At 30.9% G+C, this 24,230-nt stretch overlaps 1 protein-coding gene across 2 annotated transcripts; it reads left to right on the top strand.

Moving 5' to 3' along the window:
- Window positions 1-1,194: 1,194 nt before the first annotated feature.
- On the top strand, window positions 1,195-23,767 carry Kank (KN motif and ankyrin repeat domain-containing protein 2 kank). Of its 2 annotated transcripts, none has more exons than XM_074243410.1 (10): window positions 1,195-2,385; window positions 11,906-11,995; window positions 12,523-12,725; window positions 12,804-13,062; window positions 17,454-17,569; window positions 17,784-17,864; window positions 18,641-18,871; window positions 19,202-20,463; window positions 21,218-21,821; window positions 21,958-23,767. In XM_074243410.1, exons 2-10 carry the CDS (start codon window positions 11,953-11,955, stop codon window positions 22,384-22,386), a joined length of 3,228 nt encoding a protein of 1,075 aa, XP_074099511.1. In that variant the 5' UTR covers window positions 1,195-2,385; window positions 11,906-11,952; the 3' UTR covers window positions 22,387-23,767. The 2 variants fall into 2 exon arrangements, with proteins under 2 accessions (XP_074099511.1, XP_074099512.1); XM_074243411.1 differs by lacking the exon at window positions 1,195-2,385 and adding an exon at window positions 10,679-10,746.
- Window positions 23,768-24,230: the final 463 nt, after the last annotated feature.

A 24,230-nucleotide genomic window follows, 5' to 3' on the forward strand; every position in this document is an offset into this window, starting at 1 on the left:
GCGTTTGTATACCAATAACATACCTCAAAATCAATCATCATTATATCAATTAAATATAATTGTTATATAAATGATCGTTAATTAAAGTTGTAAAACTACGCACTGGAGCTTTTTAAATATATTTAAAACAATTCTTTGTAAATTGTTAACTACTTTCTTCGAAATATAATCTATTAAAAAATAATGAAAAATGATTATCTGATTGAATGTATTTAAAATTTTAAATAATAATAAAAATTTGAATGAACTAGCCGTGAGGTCCAGATCTTCTAGCACATAACAAACAGGTCCACCCACCAGAAATTCCTTTTACACTATTGACCATTGAAGTACGTGTCTCTTATGATATGAGTATGAGAAGGTAAATGCTAAATGGTAAATGGTTACTGTTAATATTATCCATTATACATCTGAAGATCATAACCGACCGAACACACGCATTTAATAAATATGACATAATCCGTTAAAAATACCACGTAATAATATTTCTTAATCCATCATTTTATTTTAATATAATAAATATAATAATAGTAATAAATTGCCTAAATTGTTTCCTTTTTTTTCTGACAAGTTGACTCTTGATTGAGTAAGTGTCTGAGTGGTGCATCCACCTCGGATAACGTTTAATGGAATTAATGGAATAATTTCTCGCTAGTGATATGATAAACAATATTTTTATTTGTTTTTTCTCAGGGGGTTTCTTAGTGGATTGTGGGTAGTGCATCAGTCAGGGTTAAGAATATTAATAAATCACCGCGATGAGTTAACGAGAATTCGTTTTATATTTAAATAAAAGTACAAGTTACAAGTGGCTCTAGAAATACAACGGTAAATCTGGCAGTCGCCACCGAAATACACCAGCTGGTCTAAAACACTCTTTGTACCACCAAATTTACTTTCGCACTCGACAATCCAAGATAATCACGTTGAATCATCATTCTCAAATATTTCACCAGATATACCAGATACATATTGCCATTATGTTCTTTATATTTTATTATTTATTATTATTATCATCGTGATAATCTCAACAAAAGTACCAGTGATTCTCTAAAAATCTCAGCGGGAAACCATACCACCTGCCAACATAAATTAGGGCTCGCAATTTTGCAGAAGAAAGGAACAAAGAAAGAAAAAAGGACTTTCAAATTTTAAATAGTAGTATATTTAGTTGAAAAATAAAGTTATGCTTGGTATATATGAGTTTATAAAAGCCTCCTAAACATATCTATAAATTATCATCTCCTCTCTTCTTGGATCTTCTTGTTTGATTCTTCTGGGCCAAACTCTAGACCAAGAGTGTTCTATTATACAGCAATACCGAGGAATGACGGCTATCTTGATGACATTCTACAGTTACCCGTTAAATAAATTAAAAAAAAAAAAAAACTATAAAAAGTTAAGTAATTTAGGTTTATGTTCTCTACGTGCTGGATAACAAAGTGGGCGTACGATCCTCTCTATCAAACACTTAATAAACTTGTGTAAATATAATTTGACTATTTATTAACAACCCAGATTGATAAAAAAATTTATTTTATTCAAGAAAATTGTAGATAAAGAATTTTCTTTCTTGGAGATCCAATAGAGTAATATTTTTTGAGAAAAAAAAGTACATGTGAGTGTAGTAATAGCAAGTAAAAAGTAAAAAATAAAAAGTTCTTGAGGGCCCAGCAGCATCAATATACCTGGGCATCAGGAACTGTGATGGTCTGATGGCGAGACCTTGGACCCCCTGAAGCCTTATTGTTCCTTTCTCTATCGAGTAAATTCCTTCCTCGTTATCCTTATCCTTATCCTTATTCTTGCTCTTGAGATTATTATTATTATTATTATTATTATTATTATTATTATTATTATTATTATAGGTACTGTTGTTCTATTCCCTCTTGCTCTATCTTGTTCTCAAAGCAACCTGCCGCAGCATCCCGCGTCCTCGGGTCTTGAGTCTTGGCTTCTCGGGATGAGACCATCAAGTGGGAGATAAAGACTAGCTCTTTCTTCCTCCTACTTCCATCACTCAAGGCAACACATCTCGATTCTCTCGCTCCAGTCTCTGGTACTATACTCGATTTAGTTATTTTTTCTTATTCGCGCGGAAAGAAGAGGGGACACGCTCGAAAGCGACACTGAGTCGGGAGTCGCGCACCGGATCTCACAGAATCCGCTGCAGTTACCTCTCTCTCTCTCTCTCGGTAAAACAACACCGTTTAAATCCCCTGTTCACTTGGAAATTATTTAATAAATAAAAAAAAAAAAAAAAACGCTCTTGTGCTCATCTTTTGTGTCTATTTTATTATTAATTATTTTTATTATTTCAAATAATACACTCAAGAAGAAACTATCTTCGGATTATGGAGCGAATTTCAAACTCACCACTCGCAGGTAAATATTATTTATTTTTATTAATATATAGTAAAAATATAAGATTGCCAAGATAATATGGTAATAAACGGTGATGTCACATGTGTGACCCCTCTCCCCCATCAAGGTAAATCATAACAACTGCATTAGATTGCGTTGAATAAAATATAAACATATCCCCTGAATTGTTTTATTTTTTAAAGAAACACAAGTCTCACTCGACATTTAATATTAAATAAATATTTAATCAGCAAACATAAATATAAATAAAAATAAAAATTAAAACTTGATGACATTTATCAAGAGAAACATCAGCTTGCTTCTTAAACTTTTACAGTGATAATAATAAAACATAACAAGGAAATAGAAAATAACATTTGCCTTGATATTTATTGTGTACACATAATACCACTCTACTCGTATTTAACACACAATGGACGCGTGGGCTAATATAACGTTAAATTCCATTTTGATATTATTTACCGTACAGTACATATAGATGTACTGTAAGTACTGGTTACCCTAAAAAGCTCAACAAATTCCGCAACCGGGTCCAGGAGAATTCTATACGGGAAAAAAAAAACCAACAGCTAAGGCTGGTTAAATTAGTAGCGACAAATCATAGACACGACAGAATTGGTTTTCAGTATTATATTAGTGTATTACATATGACATACAAGTGGGTTGTGTACCCGTACCGCACCAGAACCTATTTATGTTCTCGACTGAATCATTGTTAGCTTTCTACGTACACCCATTGCATGTTCTACTCTGGCTGGGCATCACATTACTTTACTCGATAATAACTAAATAAATAAATAACTAACCATAATCAGCTAAATCAATCAAACTAATCAAATCTAAGCTGTAAATAAAAAAACTCCATCGTAACACCCTGACATATTGTATATATCGGTACTGATTACTCTTATCGGTCTGTACTAACTTTATTGCTCTATATACAAGTAAAAATAATAGTAATAAATAAAATATATAAAAAATGTACTCCTCCCACTCTTCTGGCTTCTATCGCTTGACAAAGTTCATCAGTCTATTTAATAATCTTACTATTAATGTATTTTTATCTTGTTTTTGACTATTTAAATTAACATATTAATTTATTATTTTATTTCACAAGCACGCTTGCGTAATTTGAACTAAATAATTAAGGTTATTTCTATTAATTTAAAATTAAATAATCATGTAAACTACCAGGTACTACTCTACTATACGATACAAAAAATAATAAATATTATTACAATAAATGAATATAAAATTACAAATGCAATTTGAATGACTACAGATGTTCCGGTAATAACTCTTCAATTGGTCTTCTCGTATGACGAGTGTATACAATATGTACATACACGCATACGTTGCATAATTGTAAACAATCATCCACCGATTAATGCAAGTTTATGTCTATATCTGCAGATATACGGGTCACAATATTATATACATCTGAAATATGTCTGTTATTTATAAAATACACTAAGTTGAGTATTTATATCTAAGAGTTAACATTTTTGTTTGAAAAATAATAAAATATGTAAACGGTACTGGTTGATGTGTGTTTGAAATAAAAAGTATCGACGGAAACACCGATTGTGTAAACGGCCTCGAAAACCACCCAGGAAATGTAGTATAACTGAACCGATAAGCTAAAGATTGTAGAGTACAATTCGCAGGTGCGGCTCGTACTAATTCTCTATCTAGTTTTATTTTATTTTATTTATTTATTTTTTTTTTTTTTTCCATTCTTGATTCTTTACCTCAAAACGAGTAAACCTCTACTTGACTCAACTTAATACCGGGGAGTTTTAACACTCTACTCTGGTTGGTGACTTTATTTCTGACCCAGGTTAATTCTCTCTTTTTGGATCATTTGTTCGCGGCACGTCTTTCTTCTCTTCTCTCATTCCGAAGTAGAAGGACCGTCCGTTCTTCCGACTACACAGATGTACATATATACAGGGGTTTTGTGAGCCAACTTGTGCTCAGTTTGTGCGCACGTGCGTTCTCATACCATTACTGGGATTATTTTTTATATAATAATACCTTTTTCCTTTTTTATTACTATTATTATTATATTATACGTAAGTATGACAATAATGGCAGACCGCGTGACTGCTCCAAAAAAATATCTTAAAGATCGGTAGACTTTGAACAACACCTGAGACTATTATATTTTAGCTTAGAGCCGATTGTGTCTATTTTATGTATCTACATATGTATTTAAATAGATTAGAGTTTATGTTTATGGCTTGATATATGAGTCTTATCATTGCAATTTAAAATAATGCCTTCTCGATTAATTAAAACCGCGGTCAACTTTAATAAATAACAGACGTACAAGACTCTGACATATTTTATTCAATTATTGCCGAGAGTAAAAAATTTACTTTTATTTATAAATTTATTATTGACTCAATTACCAATTAGTAGATTATTTTTAGTAATTTATTAGTAATTTATTTTCTATTAAAATTTATTTAGCTTTCTCTTTCTTATTGGGATTTTTTTTTCGCGCAATCACGATGCACCAGGAAACCACCCGGCGACTTTTAATTATTGTACAGTCCATTCACCGGTTTATTTACTTTTTCTCCTCGTGTGAATCAAATAAATCAATGCATGCATGAGTATGAGCAATTATCGGCATTTTAAACGAATAAATTATAAATATAAATTTATTTACGTAATTTATTGACGCAATTTGCTAACTCTTTTTCATCCAGCCGCGAAAAAAGTTAATTAGGAGTCTTGACTACACATTGTGACTAATTTTAGCAAAAAACAAAAAAAAATAACTCAATTTTTAATTACGAAATATTAAAAAATAATAAAAGTTTATATAAAATTACTAGGTCGCGTTTTTACAAACGTTTTTTTGATAATAAATAATTTATAGAGATGTTTATTGGCTTCCTGACTGTGTGAGTCGGCATTATGACGCAAAAGTAACATCACGAAGAAGCTATAAAGGTAAAAATAAAAAAAAATACCACTCTGGATCTTTAATCGTTTTTCATCAGTCCTCGAAAATATTTTTTTATTTAAAAAACGTATTCAAATTCACGGTCATTTATTTGTGCGCAATTCATTCACGTGTAACAACGTTATTTTCATTTTTATTATTATTATTATCTTGAAACATTTCTCATTATGTACATAAATGTATTGTTGTACGAACGTATTTATTGTTGACTTAACGTCCTACTCGTAAAAAATAAATTACAATAAATGTAAATAAACATTTATTAGAAATAAAAGTTGCATAACGTTGACACTTGACACGGTCGTCGACTCGCTCAGTAAGTAGTAATAGTAAAAATAAGGAGTAAAAGAGTAAAGACCAAGTAATGAGGAATGGAATCTAATCGTATTGAGTTTTATTTCATAGAATCGTTTTCTTTACCTACTTGCCATTTCTGGCAATGTCTCAAATCGGTAATCGAGCAGTGACTGTTAGTTGTAAACTTGTGAGTTAACATAATGTGTAACTCAAACTCTGATGTGTGATGTTCAACTTGATCTTAATATTATCTATAGAAATCCAATGGACTACTGAGTAATTTAGTGTTACTTTTATTTAACGTACCACCTTTACGTCAGATTAACATTAAATTATTACGGCTACTACATAGGTATTACTAACTGCGTTTCTATTAGTATTAAACATAAACATAAACTATAGAGTTTATACGATATAAAAGGTGTAGTGGACTTTATTGAACAGACTATACTGAATAACGTTCACTCGATTTGTAATGGCAATGAACGCATCATTTTCCTGTAAACACACTGCACACTACATATATATATATATATATATATATATATATATATATATATATATATACATACCCACATCTATTTAATCTCTCGACAATTTATGCAAATTACAAATAAGGCTAAACTTTGATATTTAATCCTCTGTACTCACATCAGATCGCTCTGCAATTTAATATTATTATCATTAAATCGAAAATGCATCTGAATAATTGCCAACCGGTAAATTATTGAATTTAATTCTATATTCCCCATTTGATTGAGAATCATGAAAAGCTTATTAGATATATCTAATGGATAATTATAAATTATACGACCACTTATGCGTTTACTTTTAATTCCATGTAAAACCATGCTTCATACATCTATATATTGTATGGGTTTATAAACTCGTTGGGTTAATCGGAGTCGAGAATATCACGTTTTAATGTAAATAAGATGTCTTTAAAGGTAATACAGATGTCATATGTTATTAGTTATTTTATATCATATGATTTTTTATTTTATCTTTATAAGATTTCTTTCGAGATTAATTTGATAACTTTTCATTATATGGAAAAAAAATTTTTAGTATTAATATTTTTATATCTTCATAAAAGATATTCAAAGAAAGAAATCGTATTAATAATATTTTTTAATTAAAGATAAAATTTCAATGTGGATTGAAATCGTGAGACTATTAAATTTTAATAAGGAATATAAAATAAATGATATTTAATTCTGACAGGTTTTATATAGACAATGAGAGTGCGTTAAAGGAGGTCGAAGAAAGTTATCCTAATTATAAAAGTACAGCTGAGTAGTCAATGAAGTAGACATTCAGTGTATATATATATATATATATATATATATATATATATATATATATATATATATATATATATATATATATATATGTTATGTATGGTGGTCTGGAAACTCCTACGACCACCCTCTCCTTCGGTTACAAACCTTATAACTCTCCTCTTATTTTCTCATGTATGACTCTCCTCTCCGTGTATGGAAAAACGTGCTAAAAACCAGTTCAACGTTAAAAACACTCATGCTCATGCTCAAGCTCACCGTAGCAGCCATTTTATTATTATTATCTTTAAATAATTATCATCCGTCAAGCCCAGATAATAATACAAGGGGAAAAAAAAAACAACCCCTATGTCAGACGCTCATTGTGTTAACCTTTAGATAGGCATCTTTAACACTTCGGGATTCTTATTTCTATAAAAAATATCTTCACCATTTCAAATTTGGGTATAACATCCTATTGTCCCTAACTGCTAGGTAATAATTTTCCCGTAAAGCGCCGCACTTTAAAATCTTTTCTACGGACTTAGGGATTTAAATCAATAAATCCCATTGTTATTATTATTTAATGGCCTTTAAATAAATAATTTTATTATTAACTGATAAATTTAACGTAGGAAGATATTTTCTCTGTCTTATATATTAGACATTCATTTATGTATTTATTAACGTACCACACACACTTTTAAATATAAAAACATGTCAAAATGTTCTCCGAAAGTAACAACTCCAGTTTAGATGGATTAATACATTGAAATTTTATATTTTATATATATATATATATATATATATATATATAAATACAGGCTGTTACCTTTAATAAAACGGTTGCGAGATTAAATTACACATATTACTCAATTATTTTATTATTAAATGAAGCATTAATTCCGATAGCAAGTGCTTGTTATCCTCGTGATTTTAAACTCTCAATACCAGTAGCTTACATAAAATTTTTTTAATTTAATTTTTCTATTAATAGATTATTTGCTTGAAAATAAAGAAATAAAAAAAAAAAAAACATGACACGCAAATATTAAATATGTAAGCTCAAATATTTATTGTAAATGTACCGTAATCGCGACAAATAAAACGCCTTCGCTGTACATATGTACATATACTGTAACGATATGAGCTCGCGAAGTAGCCTCGGGCCCGTTTCGTTGCATCAGACCCCGCTCTTATGACAGTATGGGCCCCCTTTTATTTATATTATCGCGTTCCTCTGTAATTTAATATATTATTATATGTTATATATTATTTTATGATTTATGAACAAATGTATCGGTGTAGTTATGTGAATATATATATATATATATATATATATATATATATATATGTGTGTACATTGTCGTAAAGATTATTTACGCGGCAATTCAGAGAGAAATGTCACGATGATGGAACTGACGGGTTTGGGTCCCTTTTATCTCGACTCCATCTCATATGTGTAAATGCCACTCACGCATCCAAATATGGTTGCGTGTCAAAATTCATTTTGAGAAAATTTTGATTACAGAAAATAATATTTAGTTTCATCGATAAATATATTAATTTTTCATATAATAACAATAATAATTAATAATTAAATGAAAAATATAATACAGATCGATTTAATGATATTCATTGCAGAAAACTTGTTGGCTTATACTAAAGTATATTATATTTAATATTATATCCTTTAGCTTACACTTGGTACTTCGGAGTACAAGGTCACTGCCTCGGACATTTTTCTTCTTGACACCCAGTGCAAGGGTATAAAGAAACACACAGCATATATAAAGGCCATATAATATAAGCTGCCTTTTATTATTTATTCTTAGTCATTTTTTATTTTCATTTTGTTATTGTATGCGCACAATATTTTACTATCATCATACCTTTGAATACACAATGACCAATAAAAATTTCTCATTTCACTTCTTATTCATACAAACAAGGGCTTTACTTGATCTTTTAAAGGCTTATTTAAAATATTAAAAACCCCGTTGTACTTTGTCTAGTTATTTTTTAATTGATAATTTTCAATTTAAATAAAATTTAAAAATCAGAGAAATTATAATATTTAATTTTTTGAATTTAATTCAAAAGAATAAATTAAGTGATTGGTTAATTATTTACTCAACTGTAAATTTTTTTTTTACGGTAAATTGCAGCCTTTTTTATTACGACACTAAAATTAATCTCTTGAATATGATTATCGCATGGATGAACAGTAAATGTCTATTGTTAGTTATCTGTTCAGTAATTTCACATCGGAGCATTGATTTGCTCAAATTAATACTCACGCTCACTAATAATTATATTTATTACAAATTACAAGATTAACCCGGAGATAAATTATATACCTTCGTGCGTCATTGGGAAGATATTTACTAATTAATATAGCTGTGTTACGTTCCTCGAAGGTTCAAGAATTAATTAGTGATTTTTAAGATATCTGAAAAATAAATAAATTTTAATCAACAGGTAACGCTTTAATAATTCAAAGTATTTTAATTTAATTTTTTAACGTACAGTGACTAATCCTTAAATAAATTATCAGATTATCGCTATTTATATGGTATTTTTATCTCGAGGTTTTCTAATATATCATATTTATATAAATAGGCTGATAATAAAAATGTTAAAAGGGTCACGGCATCAATCAGGCAACCCTTTTGAGGGTTAATATTAACTCTATTCATCTCGGTTGTCGGTTACGGTTATTTTAAAATAAAAATACAAATTTATATTTAGCCGAAAAAATTCTTCGTGACACCTCAAAAATCATCTCTCTCTCTCTCTCTCTCTCTCTCTCTCTCTCTCTCTCTCCCTCCCTGTCTATTTTTTATCCGACTAACACACTTCCGGCGTTTCTCTTATACTCTTGGTTAATTTTTCTCTAAATATTATTCAATTGCCATTCATCTCCAGACACGACAAATACTGAAAAATAAAAATAACTTTTTTATCACTTCCGGACGGAAAAGCTTTAAAAGATAGATTCGATAAATAAAATCTTAACCCGGTACAAAAGGACCAAAAATATAAATCGCGCCTTTTAATAAAATAAAAATCGTAATCTTTAAATACGAGACATTAACTGGCGAAAGAAATCTTATAAATTTTAGGTACAAAGAGCATTAGAGGAAATTTAAATAAAGTTATTAAATAATTTAATGACTCTCGACAAAATTCCTTTTTTTTTTTTTTTTAAATATTCGAGAAATATACTTTTTCTTCTATTTTAGTGGCTCTGCGACTCATTAAAATCTCTCTTCTCATCTCTTCCCTTTATGCTTATCCGAAACTAGTGCCAAGAGACTCCGGACACTCGACAAGGAAAATAATATATACCTAGTGTGTATAATTTTCTTAGTTCTCATCACTCTAATATATATTATTTTATATTTATATACCAACTGTGGAGTAAAGACAGCAAGACAACTATTATAAGCCATATTAATACTTATATTGTTTATGTGACTGTACAGTAAATTTGTTACTTTCATTCACCATTTTCTTTTCTACGCTTCAAACCAAAAAAATAACTAATATAACTTTTTATAAATTCTACAGATAAACCTCTTATCGCAGGTTGTTATCAATTTTATCACACATGAGACACGATACATTGAAAAAATGTATTGAATTTATTGATGTAACACTTGTAATTGCAGCAAGACATCATATTATTAGTCATTATTTTGTTATTGTTCTGTGCAAGTATTAATAATATAATAGAATAAAAAATCCCTTTTATTTGATTTCACGACTGTATGATCGAGAGTCACGATTGGAGACTACAGATTGGTTAGTATCGGCTCGCGTCTAGTCGTGTCATGCTGTCATCTCCGACATATTTAATTTTTTTTTCGTTAAAAAATTATCCGAGAGTTTTAAATAAAACAATAAACGTGCCGCCGTCTAACTCCGTCTGTCATCATTGGAATAAAGCAGGCCATGGTTTGTCCGTCACGATGTTTACTTTCCATTGGATATAGCCGCCTTCATCTCCCATCAGTTATATATATATATATAATATATTATTCCAACTAGATATACTGTGACACACGTCTCAATAGATATATATACGTGAGCCGCTTGCAATCAAATTAACAAGCTGTAGATATATATTTATATTTATGCTCTTATACATTTTATCCATCGGATAATCGGGATCTTTAAATCTTTAATCGGGGATTTTATTTTTTTCTGTTTAAATGTAATGATGCGTCCTCTTTAATCTTTTAATATATAATGTCTAGTTGTTAAAAAGTTCAAGTGCTGTTTAGTTTAACCCGTTACTCAATTTGTTATCCCTCAATACGTGACGCGGTTACATCTTATCATGGGAATTCCGCGAGAGTTTTTTATTCTGTATGAGATATATCTTTCTTGGCACAATGGATGGAAAGAATGATGGAAAATTAAAAAACTCCTCAGACCTTAAATCCGGGTACTAAATTAGACGTAGTTCGGAGTTATTTGTGATTTATAAATAAATATAAAAAATTAAAGTACAAGGGGTACAAGTAATTTAAATAAATATAGTGGCAATTTTCTCGAAACTTTTGTTCGTTTGATTTGACTTTTTCACTGCTGTACTATTGGTTAAATAAAACGGAGCAGAAGGACGGATGGATTATGCGTATATGGAGGGTGGAGAGTGGATGAGAGTAATGAGAAATAGGAAGCTGAGTGGGCTTGAAATTTTAGAGTGCTCTCAAGTATTTAAAAGCTCGTGTTGGGGAGGAGCAGTACACACCACACTGCCATACCACACATGTCACGTACAACCCATTTTAAATATGACAATTTTAAAATCTTACGAGTGGTAATTGCTCCACGTTCCTTGACTAATTGAAAGCATTCGAAACATCTTGGAAAATAAATAAAGAATATGTTTTAAAATTTTTTCATAGACATTAATTTTAATAAATAAATTAAAAAGATAATTAATGTTTTACAGGAAACAAGGGATGAATCCATAACGAGGAAGCGTGAGACCCTGAAGAAATGGCACTGACCGTATCCTCGCCCCGTGTTTTCAACGGAAACGGTTAGTAAATTACTGTGACTAATTCAATTTTCTTCGCAAAATTCGAGTTCAGGCATACTTTTATTTTAACCTTTTTCTTTAAAAATGTTTCCTAGAGTGAATTATAAATAAGCTTAATAGTAATTGTAGTGGAATATCTTTGAATTTAAAATAAATTACTTGTGGTTGACGGATTTTTGGATGACATAAAAGAATTATAATGCAAAGAAACGAAGCAAGATGGGTAAGAACGCGGCAACCGTGACGTGCAAACCAACGTCTTCTCCTCGCAGTCTTTACTATATTATATACATACACGGTGTATATACGGCTAACGAACTTTCATATACTTGTTAAATTATTATTATTATTATTATTATTATTATAATTATCATAACTGAAACTGTTGCTGGAGAGTAGCCAATAGTTACAACATATTTTGGCTTATATTATGCACCCCCCGCTGGTCATTAACCTCTATACCGTCTACAAATTACATAGCTAACGATTAATATAAATATTAACTATATTTTAAATTATTTATAAAGTGGGAAAGCAGGCTTATGGGTCTACTGAATCAACCTCAGGCAACAAATGCATTTGTTGTCCTTATGGATACCACATTGACTTGGATTTTGTCGAGTACTGCGAGGCTGTTGCAGCCGGAAACATTGACAAAAACATTATCGAGAGACGGAAGAAGCGCGAAAGACGGAGACAATGCCAATCTATGGAAATTCTACTCGGCTTGGTAATTAATTTAATACTACTGATGATATTATTCTCGATTTTTTTAATTATCAAATTAAATGAAACAATTAATTTTCAGGTAAGCCCGACATTCAGCGAACTTGAAAACGAACTGTCAAAAATATCACAACAGGACGAAGGAGTTTCAAACGGAGTAACGACCTTACCGAGGTCAGGTCACCAGACCAGTCGACCCGGAGGTAACAATCCTCACACGTACCATCATCAACACTCGACGGCCCTGGACTTGAGTGACGTAGTCGGAGATTTTGAAGCGACTCTGCAGCGACTGTCTAAACCCTACAAGAATTATGATCGCAGGAATCAGAGCGAAACCGGTAGGTGTCACGTGACTACTCGCGCATTTTTTTATTTATATATTTCTCTCTTTATTTTTAAAATTCCTATCGTCACTCGATGCCCGAGTCGAGGTTTCAAAATATAATAATTTCATTACTTAATCATTTGAATTTGATGCTTTCTCTCTTAATAAGATGACTGCTATGTCCCGCTGATAGTAGTTGATATATATATATATATATATATATATAAATGAAAGTATGTAATAAGCCGTCACTGTCACGACTTGGCTGACTTCTCTAGATCAGTGAAACAAATTCTCCTGGGAAGATCTCACACCAGCTTAAATAAATTAAATAAAAATACTTTGATTTATACATTTACAGGCTTTATAAATTAGACTGCAACGCTTCTTATCTTTATAATTCAAAGCAACTGAAAGAAAAAATTATATTTCTCAAGAAAGTTTACCAAACTATGAAATCTTCGCGGTCTATCCGTTTATTTTTATAACAATAACGTACAAGGTGTATATGTACATATAAATAATTATTCACTTAAGGTCTATATACCGTAGTATGAACTTCCGTTCTCATAGGGAACAATTTAAACAATTGGTTAATTACTAATTTTGCAACGTTATTATTTTATCGCGGTGTGAAAATCCTCTTAATCGTCGTAATAACCGTGCTTGGATATTTCTTCTTATTTTTTTAAAAATAAACAAGACTTTCTCGGTCTTAATTTTAAACCGTCAAGGGATGATAGTTTTACGACACACGAGGTGGCGGTTCAAATATACGCCGCGCAATCAAGTTTTAAAAGTTGAATCGTAATCGGCAGTGCGTGTCTGGAACCACCTGCTTCCGCTTATAGCTTCACTAATAATAATTATTCTTTCGGTCGTTTTTAATGTTACCAGCCAGCTTTTTAACTCACAAGACAATAAATTAATTAATTACAATCAAAGTTGAAAAATAACTGAAAAGTTTTGTAACGTAAAAATGAAAATGAAAATTATTGAAGATATTGTCCATAAATTTCACTTTATCCAATTGAATTGACAAGGTACTTTCGAATTATTGCAAGCTTAATAAATGGCGCTGTCATTTGAATTTATCTGACAATAAATAAATAGCGAAAAAAAAAAAAAAAAAAAATTAGTCATATTTGTATATTTATTTAGTCAGAAGAGGAAGAGGAATTGAAGATCTAAAGAATAAATATGACACGCAGGTTGAAGATAAGATCGTAAAATATTGTAAAAATATTCAATTCCTGTTCATTGATGAAAAGATGGGGAAGTACGTTTGCTATAAGCGTAAGGTGAAGATATTAAATTTAATACTGCTGTGCATGGAGACAGCTGCGACCACCTGTTATTAACTGGAGTGGTTTAAGACATACCCACTATCCGAATAATGAGACAAATTTTACTACCAGCAATAGTGTTTAGAGTACCAGCATAACTCGATATCCTCCTTCCCCTTCAATATGCGCGAAGACTTTTAATTTTAAATAGCACATGATAATAACACAACAATTCCTAAAATGCTGGCTTACAATTCTCACGCTGTTTAAGTACCTGTCCTTCTATCACTTTTCTATTCAACCAGGCACCAACTATCAGCAGATTTTTAGTACCTTTAATATATTTATAGTTAGTTTATTCAAAAAGATTTTTGATTTTGCAACACCAGCATATTCATATCTTCTTTAAATATTAATAATACACAGTTATTTTGTTTATCACTTGCTGTAAAGATATATTTAAATTTTATGTTAAACATTTTTTTTTTTTTTTTTTTTTTTTTTTTTTTCCTTTCATTGATACTGAGAATTGTTTTTTCATTAAAATTATTGAGAAAAACAAACTATAAATATAAATTAAATTAATAAGAAACATTAAAATTATTCAAAATTTTAAGCTTTCTAATAAATTTCAATAGACTTTAATTAAAAAAAAAAATTCAAATTATCTAATTATCTAAACAGGTCATCCATATTAATCAGCTATAGAAATATAATTAAGCCGTTTTAAATTTAAAAAAAAAAAAACGTGAGAAAGTATAAAGCGAGTGAATAAAAACAGAAAATGTGAATGATACTTATATAAAAATATAGAGGACAACTAAATTGAGTGTAGTATTATATGGAATAAATGATCAAATGGCATCTGGTGGTAATTGCAATGTTTTTCCATCACACAACGCGGTTCAGGACAAAAAAGACTTGCAGGTCTATTAGAGATATCGGACCAGACAATTTTGGAGCAACCTTGCGCGCCAACGACCACCGACTCACACATATGGCGCGGTCTCTTATCCACCTGTCCCACCAGCCCACTGCTATGCTGCTTGACGTTTAACGCTCAAGTTATTCTCATTCCGACTAACAACTGCCAGTATTTTATTTTATAATAATACAAAAACTTCCAGCCCTTTAAATTTTAACACTCACTATTCTGAATTTTAAATCAACATTCGATTTTTAATAAATAAATTTCATTCTAGATTGGTTTATCAAACAACCCTGACATTAATCACTTTGAAAAACAATCACAAACGCCGTGATCTGTTTGTTTATTTAACAACTGATCTCTTATCGACAACTTATTGGAGTGTAATTAGTTTAATCAACGGGAATTGAGTGATACAAAAATCTAATAATTGTTTAAATAATAATTGAAATTATTTAACGGAGTTTATTTAAACGGAAGGAAGGAGCATAAATAATCCCCCTCCCTCTAGTTAACCACCATAACAATAATATAATAGAATTGTTCTCTTCGTCGGTTGTTGATTCGTCCGGGTAGCCTTTTCTCTGTCAGTCTTTCTCTTTGTCCCGCTTCGGTCTTAGAGGTACTTGCTCGAATACTTGTAATGTAGTGATGTAGATTTACCGGCGAAACATAACAGTCAAATGCGGTCTCGCGGTGGCAAAACACGCATCAACCTTCCTTCACTAAGAATTTTTAAACTAACACACTTATTTTCTTTTTAATTTTTTTAACTTTAATATTTTTTTAATATTAACCTCGAGATTATTTATTAGTTATGTAATTTATATTCTGATACATATATGGATTATTTTTTTACGCAATTATTATATTCTTTAGTTACATACATTATTTGTGATAAAATAAGTGAGAGTGACACTTTATTATTTTGTAATTTCAAAATGGGAGTAAAGAATTTTTTTATGAAACGATTGCCTTTCTGCAAATTAAAAAAGAAGAAATATCGTAAGTCCTAGACGTATTTTATTTATTTGATGAAATATTATTGCTAAATATTTAAATAATCATTAAATTTGTGTTGTCAAGTACATATATATATTTATATTGCGAGTGATAAGATAAAGTGATAAATTAATAAAACAAAAAAATTATAATTTAAATAATAAATTTTTCCGAGTATTGTTCCTTATAAATAATATTATTGTTATAAATAAAGAAGACTAATGTGTTTAGATTAATGTTAACGTGTCGGATAATATTTTTCTCATTGCTCAAGTGCGATGGGGATAGGAGGTGCTATTGACCGTCTGCAAGTATTTCCATTCACGTCAATTGCGGGGGCAAAGTTAATAAAACTATTTAATAATATTATAAATCTATACTCCTATAGTTGCTCTACTCTTTTATATTTATATTTATATTTATACTATTATCTGCTGCGAGTAGAGCGAAACAAGTTGAATTCATTATCAAGTTTTGCACTAATCCACAAGTGTATCAACACTTACACTCTATTATAATGTATGTAATATCTCACACCCGAATAAATTATGTACATTATTATTATCACTAGGTTCATTATTATATTTATGATTTATGCTCACAATCTCCTACTCGACTTATTCAATCTTCCATTACATAAATTTTCATCCATCTAACGAGTTATATTATGAAAAAAATAATCTCTTTTTTTTTTTTTTTTTTTTTTTTTTCCCTTGAAAACGGTCAAGATTGAAACTTAACTGGATTAATTTTAAAGACTGAGTTTAGAATAAAATACCGTTTCACATAATGGAAAATGTCTAACTACTTTCACAGAAGCTACTGATGCAAAAAAAGCGAGCGAGAGAGACGAAAAATACGAACACAAAACTGTAAATTATTACTATACTGACTTTGTTGTTTTCTTGATACTATTAATGAGAGAGTCTCATCGCGTGATAACTCTCTTATCGGCAAAATATCATCTATCGGAGTACTCTTACCGATTCAAGTCGTTATATTACTCGAGTATGTGAAGCATCATGCTTACAATGCTAATTAATATGGGAAAGAATATTTCTAAAAGGGTGAATAACATACACTCGAGTTTTATACTATTAAAACCTACAGAAAATTATGCAATTTTAATTACTTAATAAAAATTACAATAATTACGAGTATATTTACGTAAAATTGTTTATTTAAAAGATGGAGCGGCGATTGGTCATGCAATTCAGCACACGATCCACGCGGACCACACCACGGATTTCGATGCCTCGAGTGTGGGGAGCGGAAACTCAAATCTCAGTGCAGGCGCACTTCAGGTAAACAATATTTGATGTTTTTTTAGAAAATTTAGAGTTTTGAAGATTGAAGCGGAGATTTGGTGTTAAGATACTGGACACATTTCTCCGGAGAGAGATTATTATTATCTTGATACCCAATCAGTGAAAAAGATCACTGAAATAGATATTTAACATCCTCCATTATTTTTGAGGATTTTTGGACGCTAATGAACCAATATTTAACAACTTTCAGAACATCAGAGAACAAATGGCGATGTCGCTTGAGAGAATGAGAGAGCTTGAGGAGCAAGTAAAAGCGATTCCGATGCTGCAGGTATAGTTTTTTTTTTTTTTTTTTTTCCCCAATGAATCTCACAGTAAAGGCGCTTTAATATAAGCTAAAGGTACTTAGTTTTTTTTTCCTGTATTATTGTACATTGTACACTGGAGTAGTAAACGAACAAAAACTTTGTATTCGTCCTTCTGACGCCTCAGTGAATTTTTGTAACTGTCCATATACCTGATTTCTACTTTTGAACGGTCAAAAACAAGCCACAGGGATACATGGACTGCAACGTTGGCAGAACAAACTCGCCAAGCTGGCTTAAAATATTTCTGAAAAATTCTAGAATATTCGAGAAAAACAAAAATAGATTTAATTTCATTGTTAATTTAAATATTCCTGATCTTAAAGTCTCCAATTGAATTTCGTCTAGATTAGACTTAGCCTTATCTATTTAACGTAGGACTTTAATACCCAGGGTCTTATGTTTAATATCTCGCCTCTCGCCTGATTGCCTCTAGGCGGCTTATGGACGTTTCTAAATTCTATAGTAATAACACAAAGTGCATTGTACATTGTGTGAAATAAATTCTTAATACTTGTAACATTATTTAAACAGCCGATGCATTTAGTATTCTGGAAAACTTGTTACCGTCAACACCGAGTTTTTCTTTCCACTCTCTTTATTTTTTTCTTGTGCTTAAAAATTATAAACTGTCAATTTTAAAAATAGTGTTCAATTTATTTTACTTTTCATTTTAAATAAATTATTTTCCAAAATGCGGATTATGAATTTTTATCGTAATAATCATAAAATAAATAAACAGGCTCAGATGATTGTCCTGAAAGAAGAGAAGAAGAAGCTGGAGAAAACTGTCGACAATTTCAACCAGAATAATTTACTAAAGAACGTAGTGAACTCGAAAATCCAAAATAAGCTGAGAAGCAATTCGTTTTCATCGGGAAAACTGCCACAAAAATGCGTTGCTGTAAACACAAGGGATATGGGAACTATGTGTGGCGTTATGACCCGCGATGTGGGAGTTTCACACCAACAGGTTAATTTTTTTTTTTTTTTTTTTTTATTTATTTATATACCTCAAACGCCTTCTTTAGTTGATAGTTTCTATAAATAATTAATTTTTTTTGTAACCGTTCAAGTTTGCTCTTGTTATTAATTATTCCCCATTAACTGTTTGTAACAAATATGTCTAATTAATCAGACTTTTCTCTGATGGTTAACGAAAGAACTCAAAAATTTTCGCTCTAATAGTTATAACGCGAATCTGAACTTTCTAAACTTTCATGACGCGAGAGTTATGTACTTCTTAGTTAATATTCTTTTTTATGGTATTGTAAATTGCATAAAAATAACAATTATTTTAAAGGTTCGGACACGAGACGTCGGAATGATTACGAGCACGCCAATCCAAGTGATTGGTCGCCCAACCGAATTTACAACTGTAAAATTAGACGATTTGGATTTTGAGCCTAGAAAAGCTTTTGGCTCTCCAACGGCCAGGAGAAGTCTGCAAAAATATCAATCACGTGAAAATATAACTTCCATCTACAACACCAACAAAGACTCCTCGAGTTTATCAAATCTTTCGCGAAGCAGCGAGTCCAATTCTACGCCTGAAATGAAACGAAAAAATTCAATATCAAAAATACCTTCGTATCAAAATTTGTCATCGCCAAAAGAACTCAAGGATTCCTGGACTAACACTGAAAGCGCAAGGCTGACTCGCAGTAATTTTTTTTTCGAACAAATTTCACCGGAAATCATAAAAGATCCGGAAGTTCGTAATACCCGCAGCTCTGCTACAGAAACAACAGAAAAAATGTCAAATCTTTACACCTCAGAAGAGGTTGCCCGCATGGTCGAGGAAGCTGTAAGTAGGTACCGCAATTCGATAACAAAACAAATGGCGACAAAAGGCATTCAGTGTCTGCAGATACTCCCAAAGAAATTGGCAATGAGACATAGAGAAACCCAGACGTCAGAACCCTTCAAAATGAGGTCTCATGTTGGAGTGACAGTTAAGCCCCGCACGTCCGAAGTTGGGACTTCGATTGGACCATCAAGCCCAGGAACAAAATCAATAGCCATTGGACCGGATCCTGTTTCAATCTTACAGCCGATTTCACTAAATTCAATGAACTCAAGGAGCCATTCGTTCAATTACGGTGACACTAAACCCAAGAGAAAAACTACGAGGACCGTTGGGTCGAGTGTCGAAGGATTGATTAAAACTATACCCAAGAGTACTGACACTGTGGGCCTCTCACCAAAGAGACGTGAGTTCGGTACATCGCCTATTAAGAAAAAGCTAGTCGACGTTTCTGTTGGTGCTTCTGTTAAGCCACATATTTCTATTTCCTGCGCTGCTAACTATTGCGACAACTGCAAAGAAACAATAAAAACACTTGCCAAGCAGATTTCAAATAATAATGAGAATATGTACAGAAGTTTGGATAACTCGCCGAACCAGGCGACTAATGGGGTCTCAAGGATACCAAGACCGGCGAACATTAATTTAAACACCACTGATCTGAAAAAGCAATTCAAGAGGCAAGACACCTACACCAAAATTCCCGTTGGAATCATACGCTATGATGCCGACAACAAAGAATCGTATGATTGTAATAAGTGAGTATTTTATTTATTATTATCATTATTTTTTTTTTTTTATTTTTACTACTGAAAATAATGTTAAGCTGGGGATTATTGTTTTTAGACAAAAGAAAATGTTTGTTGCAAGGGATGAAAAAGCGCGTGCGTGTCCAACAGCTGCACGTTCCCCACGTAATTTCTACCCCTTGTATCAACTTAGTGGTTCTGGTATATTACTATATAGTAAGCTGCCAGGATTCGCGCGTGCGTTATATTGGGCTAACTGGTTTTATTTGTTGTATTCGTTATTTATCCTCAATTTTCGCGACCCACGGGTTGTATATCTGATTATTTTCTATTTGCCAACTGAAATTATATTCATACTTAATAATTTTCGCTTTTGTTGATTCGTTAGTTTTTCTTACGTATTAATTTTTTATTATTTTGTGGGAATATGTCAGATGGTACGCGCGTGTGATGGTGAATATCAATTAATATTAGAATATTGAGTCTATTAAAATCAATGCTTCAACAACAATATTCGAGTGTTGAAAATGATATGGAATTCCGCAAACTTAATTCCCCGTGCTTTCAGCGGTAATCTTGTTTATCTAATTTATTCATATATATTTCTAAATTTTTGTAAAGCTGAATAAAATAATTATTAATAGAAAATTTTCTTTTAGTATAAATCCTTGAATCTATTGATTCAATATTATTAATAAAATATAATTACATAGTCTAATCTTAAAAAAAAAAAAAAAAAAAAAAAAAAAAACACTAATTCCAGGCATGAAATGGTGGGAGAGGAAATCAAAAATGACACCACTAAGGAATCCAAAGAAATAATATCTCCTGAAAAAGAAATAAACAGTGAAGAAAAAACAAGCCTACCGGATTCAGCGTTATTCGAGCCAATACGCGACAAATCTCGCGTGAAAAAGGAACCGTCAAAAGAAATGCGCGCGGCATTAAAAGTACTGAATGACAACTTGAAAAAATCTCCCAGCAAAAATATTTCCCATCAGACCAAGAACGCCACCAATGTAATCCAGCAAGAGTGGTTTAAAATATCGAGTGTCGTGACAGCGAATCCCCTGGATGTCGAGGACTACTTGGATTGCTTCGAAGAACACTCTAGCATCTTGCTGGAATACATCGTAAACATGGTCGATACCAATGGAAACACTGCAATGCACTACGCTGTTTCTCACGGCAATTACGACGTTGTTTCAATTCTTCTCGACTCGAAAGTTTGTGACATTAATAAGCCAAATGCTGCTGGTTACACTCCTGTGATGCTGACAGCACTCGTTGATATTAAAAATTCAACCCATGCCTCCGTCATCAGCAGACTTTTCCAATTGGCTGATGTTAATACACGCGCAAAAATTGTAAGTACAGTATTTTATATATATATATATATATATATATATATATATATATATATATATATATATATATATATATATATATATATGTATAATAAAAATTTTGTTCTATTATTAATTGATAAATTTAAAATTTTAGCATGGACAAACGGCGCTGATGCTTGCTGTATCTCACGGAAGGACGGATATGACCCGATTGCTGCTGGATGCTGGAGCAGCTGTCAACATCCAAGACGAGGATGGTAGTTCTGCGTTGATGTGTGCCGCCGAGCATGGACACGCCGATATTGTTAAGCTTTTACTGGCAAATTCAGACTGCGACACATCAATCGTGGATGTTGACGGCAACACAGCTCTGACCATCGCCGTCCACGCGGGCAACCGCGACATCGGGATGCTTTTGTACGCTCACGAGCAAGTCAGCAGAGGTACGAGTCCGTACTCATCTATGAGAAGAAGTCGACGGGGTTCTAAACCCACAACACCAACGGGACCGTCTCCGTCAGCACCAGCCAGTCCTGCTCCTTCGCGAAGATTTACTCCCACGTCTAAGTACTCCGGGAAATAATTTTCAATTACTTGCATTTGTTTTCTTTTATATTTTTGTTAAATGATATGAAGAGACGTAATTAACAAGATGTTTATTATTTCGACGTATATATATTTTTCTATTTCTCAATCTAGGATTTCAAAACAATCTAGAGAAGACTAGTCATTTTTTAATAATTCAATTTATACATTAATTATAATAATTATTGATTATTTTTTAATAATAACTATTGACATAATCAAATTAAAAGGGGAGATTAGTTTTCTCAGGTGCTTGGAAGCAACTTGGTGCTCTATTATCAAATTTGTTCTAAAAACTACTAAGTAACGACATTCCCCTCCTCTTTTTCTCAACGACTCAATATTTATACGTGTTATTAATTAAATATTGTCCTGATTAATAAAAAAAGTGTTAATCGATAGTTTTGATGTCTTCCAAAGTTTTAAATATTTATTCGATTGTAATATTTGGTATTAAGTAGCACTAGACATTCCAGATACGGGGTTTTTATTATGATATTTGATAAAAAAGGGCCTAAACAATTTTTAAAATCATCGGGAACAATTAAGTTTTCTAGCATTTAAATACTTCATAGACTTTTAAATAATTATAAAATAATAAATAAAGACTAGAAATTGTCCTACTTAAAGAAAAAAAAAAAAAAAAAAAAAAAAACCCTTGCATTTTGGAATGATAGTCAAAAATCGTCTGACTAGATTTACTAATCGTTTATCCTATTCAAATAAATAAATATGATGTATCAGACTGACTTACTTACACATTGTGGTAGCATAAAAATGTTTATTAATCGACATCAAGTAGATCACGTCTGAATATATGTTGATAAATCGTTAAAAAAAGAGGAAAAAAATTATCTAATGTAAAATTTATCTGTTATTAAAAGATTTTGTTTCATTTTATTTTTAATCAAGTTAATGTTAAAAAAAAATTGAAAACAAATATTTGTTTAGTACTTAAAATAATTGATAAAATTATAAATACTCTGGTACCGATGTAATAAAATTTCTCGATTTTAAATTTAAGTTGAGAGAGTTGTGAATAGTTGAAAAAAAAAATTAAGTTAATTAATTTTGTAATTGTATGATTGATATCAAACAAAATCTTAAATTAATTAAAAGTGTTATGATAACATATGTTGTATGTATTCTAAAAATTTGTATAAATACTGAAAGAGTAAATTAAGTTTAATGAAAAAATAGATGATGATATATCTATTATCATGTTAATAATAAATAATACTATTGATGTAAATGTGATTAAAAATACGATGTTTAGGAGTGTTAGATCAAACAGATATATTATAGAATATAATTATTAAATATGTTTTTAATTGTTTGTGCCTTCAAATGTAACATAGTAAATATTAATAAATATTCGAGTGATTAAATTAATTACCTTGTTTCTTATTATTTAATATTACTACGATTTATCCAGATAAAACCCTAAATACTCAAATAGGATGTTGATATTATTTTCAGTCAAGTAGTATAGTTGAATGTCATCAGACACGGATCAAAATAATTTTAATTAAAATTGTAAGAATAAACATCGGATTATTTTTCGTCAACAATGTTTAATCTTCACTAGTTTAACACTATAATAAATCTTTAATCTTACCTTTTATCTATCCAATACTGAGTAGCATGCAAGTAAACACAAAAACTAGAAATAAAAACACTTGAATTCACCATTGACACTTAATAATTTAATAATAAGGTTCGACACTCACTATTTAAACACTCATTAAAAATAACCCAACTGACACTGATCACTTCACGAATAATAACTATAAAAGAACTGATAAAATTTATATTTATTAAAACTCACTATTTATTTTAGTA

This window comes from Cotesia typhae, unplaced genomic scaffold (assembly GCF_013202065.1).
Source record: "Cotesia typhae breed Kobodo isofemale line unplaced genomic scaffold, CoteBio_Ctyphae contig_4, whole genome shotgun sequence".
NCBI classification, from domain to species: Eukaryota; Metazoa; Arthropoda; class Insecta; order Hymenoptera; family Braconidae; genus Cotesia; species Cotesia typhae.